At 34.5% G+C, this 14,285-nt stretch overlaps 1 protein-coding gene across 2 annotated transcripts in view; it reads left to right on the top strand.

Annotated features, from left to right (window-relative positions):
- The window catches only part of PARVA (parvin alpha), a 115,054-nt gene extending 101,475 nt beyond the window's left edge, over positions 1-13,579 (top strand). For both annotated transcript variants that reach the window (XM_089664858.1, XM_089664859.1), the window contains exons 11-13: positions 7,072-7,173; positions 10,040-10,112; positions 10,203-13,579. In XM_089664858.1, the coding sequence (XP_089520984.1) occupies positions 7,072-7,173; positions 10,040-10,112; positions 10,203-10,279 (252 nt within the window). In that variant the 3' untranslated portion in view covers positions 10,280-13,579. The remainder of the gene's footprint in view (positions 1-7,071; positions 7,174-10,039; positions 10,113-10,202) is intronic.
- The last annotated feature ends 706 nt before the right edge of the window (positions 13,580-14,285 follow it).

Below are 14,285 nucleotides of genomic sequence, written 5' to 3'. Positions count from 1 at the left end.
GGTGCAGTACTGCCTTGGGAGAATATGCTCACAGATGGCGCTGGAGAGAGCGTTGCCTTGAACCCCTTCTAGATAGCGGGCGCCGGCCCTTTAAGAGTTTATAATGTTGGCCTTCCAGATATGTGATCACTATCATTGGCTGACAATGGTAAACGGGAGCCAACGCCACTGGATTCCAGTTGTCAACAATCGAGCGAGCATGCATCAAGTACAAAACAGAGATACTGTGCAGTGTTATGTTAAGCAGTGTCATAAGCCCTCCCCATTAACCTCGGTGAACTACAGAACACCTCCCCCTATGTTATGGGGATGAGGAAAAGGGGAGGTATTTTGTAATCCTTACACACTTTCTGTCTACGGGTGACAATGCAGCTACTCTATAGATACAGTGTGATAAGTGTTGTCACCTTAGGCTAGGAAGTGTGTTACTAGCAGGTTCAACAGGTGAAAACAAAGGGGGGAGGGGCTAAAAAGAGAAAACGAATGCAGCCACCACATCTAAGGACTGGAACGCTGCAATATATTACATTTTCATTCTTGAGTTTTACGCGATTGGAAAAAAAAGAACACAAGTTCATCAAGTTAAACCAATAGAAAAAAAATTGCATATATATTATTATTATTATTATTATACAGTATTTATAAAGCGCCAATAGTTCGCTCAGCGCTGTACATTACAAAGGGGGACAGAACATGTGACAGAACAATACCAATACAATGCAAAACATGAGGGGATTGAGGGCCCTGCTCCTTGGAGCTTACAATCTAGGAGGGAGGGGATGGTGGCACAGGAGGAGATAGCTGTGGGGGATGGGGTGGTAGGAAGAGTGGAGGAGGTCAGTCAAGTTAGTAGGGGGTGGGGTAGGCTTCCCTGAAGAGATGGGTTTTCAGGGTGAAGGAGAGGAGAGTAGGTGATAATCTGATGGGTTGGGGCAGGGAGTTCCAGAGGATGGGTGACACCCTGGAGAAGTCCTGGAGGCGGGCATGGGAGGAGGAGACCAGGGAACTAGAGAGAAGGAGGTCTTGTGAGGAGCGGAGTGTGCGTGTTGGGTGGTACCTGGATATTAGGTCAGTGATGTAGTTCGGGGCAGTATGGTGGACGACTTTGTACGTCAGTGTTAGGATTTTGAATTTGATCCGTTGGGCAATCGGAAGCCAGTGGAGGGATTGGCAGAGGGGGTGGAGGACACTGAATGGAGGCCAGTGGAGGGATTGGCAGAGGGGGTGGAGGACACTGAATGGAGGCCAGTGGAGGGATTGGCAGAGAGGGATGGAGGACACTGAGTGGAGGCCAATGGAGGGATTGGCAGAGAGGGATGGAGGACACTGAGTGGAGGGATTGGCAGAGGGGGGTGGAGGACACTGAGTGGAGGCCAGTGGAGGGATTGGCAGAGGGGGGTGGCGGAGATGGAGCGATATAGAGCCCTATATCTACAGAGGAAGGCAAAATAAATGATAAAGCAGGGTTCAACTGCTCCCAAAGGGCAATAATACTCCTCACTGATCCCTACGGCAATCAGATTTTACCTGGATCAACAATCTCTGGCGTTCATCATTCTCAACACAAGTCATCAAAAGTTTGGAGAGGATGAGTACAGTAGTAGCTGGTGGCTGGCAGCGGTTGAGTAAATGGCAAAAGTTTTTTTTTTTGCACAAAAAACACAAGCTGACAGCATTTCAAGCTGTCTGAGAGAGACTAGTGTAATAGCTGCTGACTTGTGTTTCTGCGAATGATGGCGCTCCTCTCCAGATGCCGTCATACACAACACAAGTCGCCAGCTAGTTTAGAGGAGGTGACTAGAGTAGTAGCTGGTGACAGATGTGTGAATTAGAGCTGCTAGAGAGGATTGCTGTCCTTCACAAAAATACATGTCAACAGCTACTGCATCTGTCTGAGAGAGACTAGTGTAGTAGCTGCCAGCTAGTTTGGAGGAGATGACTATAGTAGTAGCTGGCGGCATATGTTATGTGAATAACAGCGGATGGAGGGGAGCGCTGTCATTCACAAAAACCACAAGCCTACAGGAACACAATCTAACAGCGACTACATTTGTCTGAGAGAGACTTGTGTAATATCTACTGGCTTTGTGTTGCTGTCAGCTTGTGTTTTTTTTGTGAATGACAGCGCTTCTCTCCAGCTGCCATCACATACAACCCAAACCACCAGTTAGTTTAGAGGAGGTGACTACAGTAGTGGCTGGCAGCATTTGCTGTGTGAATGACAGCAGCTGGAGCAGCAAGGTGTCATTCACGAAAACACAGATCAACAGCAACACAAAATTTCAGCTACTACATTTGTCTGAGAGAGACTAGTGTAGTAACTGCTAGTTTGTGTTGCTGTCAGCTTGTGTTTCTGTGAATGATAACGCTTCTCTCCAGCTGTCGTCATACACAACCCAAACAGCCTGCTAGTTTGGAGATGATGACTACAGTAGCAGCTAGCGACGTTTGTTGTGTGAATGACAGCAGCTGCTGTAGCAAGGTGTCATTCACAAAAACACAGATCAACAGCAACAACTACTACATTTGTCTGAGAGAGACTAGTGTAGTAGCTGCCGGTTTGTGTTGCTGTCAGCTTGTGTTTCTGTGAATGACAACGCTCCTCTCCAGCTGTTGTCATGCACAACACAAGTCGCCAGCTAGTTTGGAGGAGATGACTATAGTAGTAGCTGGCGGCATATTTTATGTGAATAATAGCGGCTGGAGGGGAGCGCTGTCATTCACAAAAAACACAAGCCAACAGGAACGCAATCTAACAGCGACTACATTTGTCTAGCAGAGACTAGTGTAAAAGCGACTGGATTGTGTTGCTGCCAGCTTTGTGAATGACAGCGCTTCTCTCCAGCTGCCATCATACTGTATACAACACAAACCACCAGTTAGTTTAGAGGAGGTGACTACAGTAGTAGCTGGCAGCATTTGCTGTGTGAATGACAGCAGCTGGTGCAGCAAGGTGTCATTCACAAAAACACAAATCAACAGCAACACAAAATTTCAGCTACTACTACACTAGTCTCTCTCAGACAAATGTAACTGCCAGTTTGTGTTGCTGTCAGCTTGTGTTTCTGTGAATGATAACGCTCCTTTCCAGCTGTCGTCATACATAACCTAAACAGCCTGCTAGTTTGGAGATGGTGACTACAGTAGCAGCTAGCGACGTTTGTTGTGTGAATGACAGCAGCTGCTGTAGCAAGGTGTCATTCACAAAAACACAGATCAACAGCAACAACTACTACATTTGTCTGAGAGAGACTAGTGTAGTAGCTGCCGGTTTGTGTTGCTGTCAGCTTGTGTTTCTGTGAATGACAACGCTCCTCTCCAGCTGTTGTCATGCACAACACAAGTCGCCAGCTAGTTTGGAGGAGATGACTATAGTAGTAGCTGGCGGCATATTTTATGTGAATAATAGCGGCTGGAGGGGAGCGCTGTCATTCACAAAAAACACAAGCCAACAGGAACGCAATCTAACAGTGACTACATTTGTCTAGCAGAGACTAGTGTAAAAGCGACTGGATTGTGTTGCTGCCAGCTTTGTGAATGACAGCGCTTCTCTCCAGCTGCCATCATACTGTATACAACACAAACCACCAGTTAGTTTAGAGGAGGTGACTACAGTAGTAGCTGGCAGCATTTGCTGTGTGAATGACAGCAGCTGGTGCAGCAAGGTGTCATTCACAAAAACACAAATCAACAGCAACACAAAACGGCAGTTACTACATTTGTCTGAGAGAGACTAGTGTAGTAGCTGCTGGTTTGTGTTTCTGTCATCTTGTGTTTTTTGTGAATGACAGCGCTTCTCTCCAGCTGCCATCATATACAACACAAACCGCCAGTTAGTTTAGAGGAGGTGACTATAGTAGTAGCTGGTGACAGTTGTGTGAATTAGAACTGCTGGAGAGGATTGCTGTCATTCACAAAAATACAGGCCAACAGCTACACACGTCAACAGCTACTACATCTGTATGAGAGAGACTAGTGTAATAGCTACAGGCTTGTGTTGCTGTCGGCTTGTGTTTTGTGAATGAAGGCACTCCACTCCAGCTGGCGGCATTTGCTGTGTGAATGACAGCAGCTGGTGCAGCAAGGTCTCATTCACGAAAACACAAATTAACAGCAACACAAAATGTCAGCTACTACATTTGTCTGAGAGAGACTAGTGTAGTAGCTGCCAGTTTGTGTTGCTGTCAGTTTGTGTTTTGTGAATGAGTCAAACTCCAGCTGGCGGCATTTGCTGTGTGAATTACAGCAGCTGGAGCAGCAAGGTGTCATTCATGAAAACAAATCAACAGCAATACAAAATGTCAGCTACTACATTTGTCTGAGAGAGACTAGTGTAGTAGCTGCGGGTTTGTGTTGCTGTCAGCTTGTGTTTCTGTGAATGACAGCGCTCCTCTCCAGCTGTCGTTATGCACAACCCAAATAGCCTGCTAGTTTGGAGATGAGGACTACTGTAGTAGCTAGTGACATTTGTTGTGTGAATGACAGCGGCTGGAGAGAAGTGCTGTCATTCACAAAAACACAGGCCAAAAGCAACACAAGCCGACAGCTACTACATTTGTCTGAGAGAGACTAGTGTAGTAGCTACTGGCTTTGTGTTGCTGTCGGCTTGTGTTTTGTGAATGAAGGCACTCCACTCCAGCTGGCGGCATTTGCTGTGTGAATGACAGCAGCTGGAGCAGCAAGGTGTCATTCACGAAAACACAAATCAACAGCAATACAAAATGGCAGCTACTACATTTGTCTGAGAGAGACTAGTGTAGTAACTGCCGGTTTGTGTTGCTGTCAGCTTGTGTGTATGTGAATGACGGCACTCCTCACCAGCTGCCGTCATGCTCAACACAAACTAACATCTAGTATGGAGGAGATGACTATAGTAGTAGTTGGAGGTGTTTGTTGCATGAATGACAGTGGCTGGAGTGGCATTCCATCATTCACAAATACACAAAGTCAACAGCAACACAAGCCGACAGCTACTTCATTTGTCTGAGAGAGACTAGTGTAGTAGCTACCAGCTTGTGCTGCTGTTGATGATCGCACTCCTCTCCGGCTGCCGTCATGCATACCACATGCAGACAGCTAGTTTGGAGAAGATAACCACAGTAGTAGCTGGTGGCTTTTGTTGTATGAATGACGGCGGCTTTTCTTTCAATTTACTGGTCCGTCGCTTTTTACCATTTTCAAAGTTACAGTGAAAATGAAAGATATATTTTTTTTTATTTTGTTTTTCAATAATATGTTTGTGCCCACGTGGAAGAAAAATAAACTTTAAATATATTTTGAAAATATTCTTCCCAAATATATTGACATATATTTTAAATACTACAATTATGGCTGGATTCAATATATTTTAGTGTGTATGTATACATATATATATATATATGTGTGTGTGTATATATATATATATATATGTGTATATATATATATATATATATATATATATATATATATATATATATATATATATATACTTTTATGTTGAATGAAATGCATTTATTATATATTAAAAAATATCTGAAAATATTTTTAAAAATACATTTTCAAATATATGTCTTTGAAAATACATTTAATCTACATTTTTGGAATGCATTTACAAATATATGTAAAAATGATATGTTAAAATTACTTTTTTCTATGTTTAAAAAAAAAAATCTGAAGAATATATTTAAAAATTATATACTTTTAAATGTATGTCTTTAGAAAACATATTTACATTTACATTTTTTAGAATAAATGTTAAAATCTATTCGCGTAGATTGTATATTGTAAATATATGTCACATACTACTTTATGTTGAAATGCATTTATTATATATTAAAAGAATATTTTGAAAATATTTTTAAAAATACATTTTCAAATATATGTCTTTGAAAATACATTGAATCCACATTTTTAGAATGCATTTACAAATATATGTAAAAAATATATGTTAAAATGACTTTTTTGTATGTTTAAAAAAATCTGAAGAATATATTTTAAAAATATATAGTTTTAAATATATGCCTTTAAAAATATATTTACATTTTAATTTTTTAGAAGACATGTTAAAATATATTAGCGTAGGTCAATATATTGTAAATATATTTCACATACTACTATATGTTGAAATGCATTAATTAGACATTAAAAACATACCTGAAAATATTTTTAAAAATACATTTTCAAATATATGTCTTTGAAAATACATTTAATCCACATTTTTGGAATGCATTTACAAATATATGTTAAAATGACTATTTTATATGTTAAAAAAAAATCTGAAGAATATATTTAAAAAATATGTATTTTAAATGTATGCCTTTAGAAAATATATTTACATTTTTTAGAAGACATGTTAAAATATATTAGCGTAGGCCAATATATTGTAAATATATGTTACATAGAACTGTATGTTGAAATCCGTTTATTATATATTTAAAAAAAATCGAAAAAAAATTTTAAAAATACTTTTTTCAAATATACATTTAATCAACATTTTTGGAATGCATTTTCAAATATATGTCTTTGAAAGTTCATTTAATCCACATTTTTGGAGTCCATTTACAAATATATGTTAAAATGACTATTTTATATGTTTAAAAAAATCTGAAGAATATATTTAAAAAATATATATTATTAAATGTATGCCTTTAGAATATATATTTACATTTACATTTTTTAGAAGACATGTTACAATAGATTAGCTTAGGCCAATATATTGTAAATATATGTCACATACTACTTTATGTTGAAATGTGTTTATTATATATTAAAAATTATCTGAAAATATTTTTGAAAATACATTTTCAAATATATGTCTTTGAAAATATATTTAATCCACATTTTTGGAATGCATTTACAAATATATGTAAAAATTATATGTTAAAATGACATTTTTTTATGTTTAAAAAAAATCTGAAGAATATTTAAAAAATATATACTTTTAAATGTATGCCTTTAGAAAATATATTTACATTTAAATTTTTTTTGAATGCATGTTAAAATATATTATCGTATTGTAAATATATGTCACATATATATTTTATTTTTCTAAATATATTGGAAACCTATTTCTCTTCCATGTGGGTGTCGCAGTTTGCAGATGGCGTGTATCTCGTCCTGTTGATGGGTCTTCTGGAAGGATACTTTGTTCCTCTCTACAATTTCTTTCTGACTCCGGACAGCTTTGAGCAGAAGGTAACCATGGCTGGAATCCTGCAATTGTTTCATACAAAGTGGAAATGATACATTGAATGTTACGTTGTCTTTGTTGTTTCTGCAGACAAAGACAACGTTGTTTCTGCAGACAAAGACAATATGAAGAAGAATTAGTTGGAATTTATATTTGTAACTAGAAAGTAGAACTAGACGGGTAATGATGAGATGGATTTAGAGGAATTGTTAAATCAATGAATCTTTTTTATATATAGAATTGACCTGTCACGACTTCCCACCCACTGCAAGAAGCGAGGGGTTTATTCTTCACTTCAGAATACAAGGCGGAGCCATGCAAATCATGCCATTATGTGGCTCCGCCCACTGCCATAAGGCGCCATTCACACCTGAGCGTTTTGTAGCGCGAAGCGTAAAGCTCCAAAACGCTCAGGGGAAAAAAAATCAATATTACTCCATGGACACAGTTCACAACTCCACTCCAAGTCGGCTGAAGCTCAAAAAAAGTTTTGGAACTACTGTTGTAGTTCAAATTGGGCAGATTTGAATGTTTTTGGCACTTTTTTATTCTCATAGAAAAGAATAGAAACGCGTGATTGGCATGTGTTTGCGAGCTTTCACGCCTTTTAATGCGCGTTTTGCGCAATTTTCTGCTCAAATAAAAAAAAATTTGTAACAATACGAATAAAAATACATATAAATAATAAATTATTATAAATAAAAAATAAATAATAATTACCCTCTAACCTTAAAAAAACTAGATGAAATAAAATAATAATAATTAAACACCCGAACAAAAAAACTATTATTATTATTATTATTATTATTATTATTAATAATAATAATAATAATAATAATAATTAATAATAATACATTATTATTAAACACCCTAAAAGAAATAAATTATTATTAATATTATTATTATTATTATTATTATTAATAATAATAATAATAATAATAATAATAATAATAAAAAAAAACACCCAAACCAAAAACATTATTATAATTATTATTATTATTAATAATAATAATAATAATAATAATAATAATAAATTATGATTATTATTAAACACCCTAACAAAGAAATACATTATTAATAATAATAAATAAGCACCCAAAACAAAAAAATACATTATTATTATAATAATGTATTATTCCTCTTATTATAATTATTAATAATAATTAAAAATTATTATTATCATTGTTATTTTTTTTAAACAACCTAACAAAGAAATACCTTATTAATAATAATAATAATAATAATAATAATTATTATTATTATTATTATTATTATTATTAAACACCTAAACAAAAAATACATTATTAATAATAATAATAAATTATTAATATTAATATATTACTTTTTTAGGTTTTAGGGGGTTAAGGTTATGGGTTAATTATAATTAATTTATATTACAAGTATTTATTTATGATTATTTTTATTTATTTGTTAATTTTATTTATTCATTTATTATTATTATTGTTGTTATCACCCTACTCTAACAAAAAAATTGATAAATAATAAGAAAATAATAACTAAAATACTAACCCCAACCCAAACCCTAACCCCTAATCCTAACCCTAAACTAACCTTAACTCTAACAAAAAAAAACAAAATAATAATAAATTAATAATATTTAAAAAATAAATAAAAGCTGATGGAAAATCTACATTTTTGGAATGCATTTACAAATATATGTAAAAATACATGTTAAAATGACTTTTTTCTATGTTAAACAAAATCCGGAGAATATATTTAAAAATATATATATTTTTAAAATACAGTATATTCTTCAGATTTTTTTTTACATATAAAAAAGCCATTTTAACATGTATTTTTACATATATTTATATATGTATATTTGAAATGCATTTTTAAAAATATTTTTCATATATTTTGTAATAAAAATGCATTTCAACATGCAGTGTGTGTGTGTATGTATGTATATATGTATAATTTTTATTTATTTGTTGAGATATATTTTGAAATATATTGAATGCGGCCAAAATTGTAGCATTTCAAATATATGGCAATATATTTGGGAAGAATATTTTTAAAATATATTTCAAATATATTTTTCTTCTATGTGGGACTCTTCTCTACAAAACTAATAAAGAGAATACAAAAAAAAAAAAAAGATCCCCCCCCCGAATAAATTGGCTTTACCTGTTGCTCTTGATAAATAACATTTCGAACAGACCACCAAATGATAGGAAGTTTTGTACCGGGAGCTTTTCTATACCTATCCCGAAATATGTGCTGAGCAGGGGCGGACTGACCATTCGAGCACTCGGCCACTGCCCGAGGGCCCGAGGTCAGTAGGGGGCCCCATGAAATTCCCCTGATACCTTTTTATAGGCTTTTTTTTGGGTGTGCTTTGAGTGTGGGCAAGGACACAGGGGCCCCATGATCACCTATTTCCGGGGGCCCCAAGAGTTGTCAGTCCGCCCCTGGTGCTGATTGTACTCTACGTTGCTATCAGAGATCCCGGGACCCATAGGAAGTCCCATCGACACTGCACCTCCGTTGGGTATTAGCCCCTTTCAAAAGGAGGACTCACTCCATTGGGCATCCACCAATACCAAGCCTTGCTTACATTGGTCCAGCGCTCCCATAGGCACACACCTGATGCTGTAGGAGCCAGTCAGACACGAGGCACCTCTAGAGATGACTTTTGAGGCCCCCTTAGAAATCAATGCTCCCTCTAACTGCTGGGTCCAAGGGCCACCCATCAAACACCAAAGGGCTGCCTATGGCCCTGGGGCTGCAGGTTGGGCACTAGGACTGAATATCAAATACCAAGTTAAATGTAGACGGTTTTTTTTTCTCTTTCAACTGTTCTTGAATAAAATCTTTTTTTCTTTTTTTTTTTTTTTTTTTTATCCTCAGGTCCTCAATGTATCATTTTCCTTTGAGCTCATGCAAGATGGCGGTCTCGAAAAACCAAAGCCAAGGCCGGAAGGTTAGTTAATGTTGTCGTGAAAATGACTTGTTGTCGCTCTGAAGGTGTTTCTTTGAATTCTGACCTTGTGGCCGCGCTCTGTACCCACAGACATTGTCAACTGCGACTTGAAATCCACTCTGCGAGTCCTGTACAATCTCTTCACCAAGTATCGAAGCCTGGAGTAAAAAGCACTCAACCTCCGGAAATCACAACTAAAAGATAATAGACCGTCGATACTTCATTCCTCTTAGCAGTGTTTACTTAACGCTGGAGAAAAAAAAAAAAAAAAAAGGGAACATTTTTATATTCTTTTTATTTTCTATTGCACAAACAAACTGTTGATATTGTGAGTTGTAAAAGGTAACTGGCGAGAAAAAAAGAAAAAAAAAACATTTCAAATTAGCGAGGGATAACTTAAGTTATAGGGATCATTTATTAATCTGTATTACTATGATGGCGGCAATCATTCCTGAATATTGGCTGCTGCTTTTAGTGGCAGTCATGAATGTTTTTCATTTATAGGATTAACCTACCTGAAAAAAAACTGAAAAGGGGCGTTTTTATTTTTAAAAATTTGCATAACTGTCCTTCATTTGAAACTGCATGGAAATTCTGAGAATTAAATGTTATCCATTGAAAAAACAGTGTGAATGGGGGGGGGAAATACTACATTGTGGCCAGTAGATGGCGATGAGGAGCCTGTTTATTTCCTGTGATACTCAGCGCCATCTAGTGACTGTAATACAGGTGTGCCTCGGTTTGAAAATGTAATGCGTTCTCCGGGATGTTTCGTATTGCGAAAAAATTCGTAAACCGAAACGCGGTTTCCCGTAGGAATGCATTGAAAACCGATTATTCCGGAGGTCAGAAAAAAGTAAAAAAAAGGTCTCTGTCACTATAGGTCGGTGCCGGTTTTTAAAGGTAATAACTGGCTTTTTTTTTTTTTTCTTCACTATAGCTCAGAGAATCAGCTGTCACTTTCCCCCCAGTTAAAATAAACAATGTTTCCTTTTAGTTTGTTTTCCGGAGTTACAAGAAAGAAAGTTTTCTTTTAGTTTATTTCCCCCCGAGTTAAAAGAAACAATGTTTCCTTTCAGTTTGTTTCCCCCGAGTTAAAAGAAAGTTTCCTTTTAGTTATTTCCCCAAGTTAAAAGAAAAAATGTTTCCTTTTAGTTTGTTTCCCAGTTTCCAGGAGTTAAAAGAAACAACGTTTCCTTTTTGTTTGTTTCCCGGAGTTAAAAGAAAGAAAGTTTCTTTTTCGTTTATTTCCCCGAGTTAAAAGAAACAATGTTTCCTTTTAGTTTGTTTCCCCGAGTTAAAAGAAACAATGTTTCCTTTTAGTTTGTTTCCCCGAGTTAAAAGAAAGTTTTCTTTTAGTTTGTTTCCCCGAGTTAAAAGAAACAATGTTTCCTTTTAGTTTCTTTCCAGAGATAAAAGAAACAAAGTTGCCTTTAGCTCTGGGGAAAGTGACGGCTAATTCTGTGAGCTATAGTGAAGAAAAAAAAAACGGCAATTGCATTTACAAATCAGCACCGAAATACACTTCGTGTTGCAAAAAAAAATCGTAAAAAATTCATAAACCGAGGCATTATTTTCAGTGGATTTTAATTTGCAAACCGAAAATCACATTAACTGAGACATTCGTAAACCTGTATATTACTTTCCCTATTCACGCTGGGTTTTTTTTTTTTTTTTTCTTTGAATAACATTCATTTCTGTGGGCAAGAAAGCCATCTGGTTTTTCTCCATTTGAACAGAACCAATTTACATGCAGTTCTAAAGGACAAAATTTTTTTTTTTTTTTTTTTTATATTTTTTTTTTATAAAAACACCCCATAGTGTATGTCTGGGAAAAAATAAAAAAATATACATATATATCCAGTAAATCTCTTCAATTAATTCACAATTTCCCACGCCGCAAGTTCCTGTTGGTCTACTAGTATTATGTAATTTTTTTTAAATGGCAATAAAAAACAAAGGAAGGCCTTCTGCAGTCCAGGAGAGGAAAATAAATCAACACATATATGTAGAGAGGGAAGGAGAGAGGCGGAGTTCCGTATTCCTGTAGGCACGGTTGACAACATTGCTTGGGATTTCAGGGAAGTAGAGGCAGCGTTGTCAGCTGAGCACAGGAAGTTAGGAGGCCAATGGATTTTTTTCAGATGTGTTCTACTTAAGGAGACAAAACATTGTGCTGAAAATGTACTGAATATCTATTTCTTTTCTATTTTTTTCCAAAAACATACACTTAAAAATACTTTTGTGCATTATTTAACTGAAATTTCACTGCTGATTTATGCAATCCATCATAAATGTCCAATATTTTCAATAGAGGGGGAGGTTAGAATGAACATTTCTCAAGCAGGCATAATTGTTTTATTTATATTCTATGTTTAGTCCAACTGACATGCCTGTTGTCTTTTTTGTTAAGTCTACATTTCACATTTTTATAGAAAAAAATTTGGCTACAATCTTCTTTTTTTTTTTTTTTTTTGTGCAAAATGAAAAGCAGTTTGCCAAATATTGGAATCCTAATGTAGGGGCCATTATGTTCCGGAGGGCGCGCTCAGTCAACCATCCTATGAACCTAAGAGAGGGCTTATCAGACACATTTTTGATGATCGGGTTAGGAGCAACTAGTGAAAATGGTCGATGATAGTATTAAATGTTTTTTGATTAAAAAAATATATATTCAGTAAATCTCTGCAATTAATGCACAATTTCCCACACAATTATGACGCAAAAAAGACCTCCTCCCTTCTTCAGGGCAAACATATATAAGATAATAATGTAGACATTTTTTACTAAATATTTTCCACCTTCCACAATATTTTATGGATTCATGCCTTTTATGACTACTAATATATTAATAATAATAGTAATTATAAAAGGTATAAATTCATAAAATATTGTGGAAGATGGATAATAGTCAATAAATTATATTAATTATAAATCGTACAGTTTTATCAACTACTTTCCACCTTTCACCAACATGTTTTGGGGGGAAAGAGCCCTCTCCATTCTTCATGGATAAAATATTAGAGATAATAGAGAAAACAGAAAAAAAATAATATAGTAATACTAATAGTACTAATAGTATTTTTTTCTGTCTTCTCTATTAAAATTCTTCGTAAATAAAATTGTACAATATATTTTTATTTCCATAAAATTGTACAATATATTAACTACTTCACACCTTAGCATGTTTCGAGGAAAAAAGAAATCCCTATTTTTCGGGACTAACATATAATTAAAGAGTAGAAAAAAACATAAATAATGTAGAAATAATAAAAGTATTCTCTATCATGTTTCATATGTTATCCCTGAAGAATAAGGAGGCATTTTTCTGGCGAAACGTGTTGGTGGAAGGAAGTTGGTAAAATTGTATAAATTTATTGACTACTTTCCATTTTCTACAATATTTTATTGATTAATGCCTTTTATGTTTATAATTATTATTATTATTACTATATTCATATTGTTAATATTGTTTTCTCTGTCTTCATAATTATCTTTCATATGTTAGCCCTGAAGAATGGGGAGGCTTTTTTCTACTGAAACATGTTAGTGGAAGGAGGAAAGAAGTTGGTAAAATTGTATTAATTTATTGACTACTTTCCACGGTCTACAATATTCTATATACATAAATACACATAAATGTTTTTGATATAAATAAATTACATTTTATATATATACATATATATATATATAAATAAATAATGTAGAAATAGTAATAGTATGCTCTACCATCTTTTATATGTTATCTCTGAAGAAGGGGAGGCTTTTTTCTGCCGAAACGTGTTAGTGGGAGGCAGTTGGTAAAATTATATAACTTTATTGACTACTTTCCACTTTCTGCAATATTCTATTGATTATTGTCATTTATTATTATTAATATTATTATTAATAATAATAACTATATTATTATTACTATATTAATATTGTTTTTCTGTGTTTCTATAAATAAATAATTTTTTTATGTTTTATTTATATATATATATATATATATATATATATATATAATGTATTCTATTGATTATTGCCATTTATTATTATTATTATTATTATTATTAATAATAATAACAATAATAACTATCATTATTATATTAATATTGTTTTTCTGTATTTTTTTAATATAAATAAATACATTTTTTTGAATGTTTAATATATATATATATATATATATATATA

The sequence above is a fragment of the Staurois parvus genome, unplaced genomic scaffold (genome assembly GCF_062004578.1).
Source record: "Staurois parvus isolate SC_StPar_1 unplaced genomic scaffold, SC_StPar_1.0 ptg002073l, whole genome shotgun sequence".
Lineage (NCBI taxonomy): Eukaryota > Metazoa > Chordata > Amphibia > Anura > Ranidae > Staurois > Staurois parvus.
The sequence above is the reverse complement of the archived record's forward strand: the minus strand, read 5'-3'. Positions and strand labels throughout refer to the sequence as shown.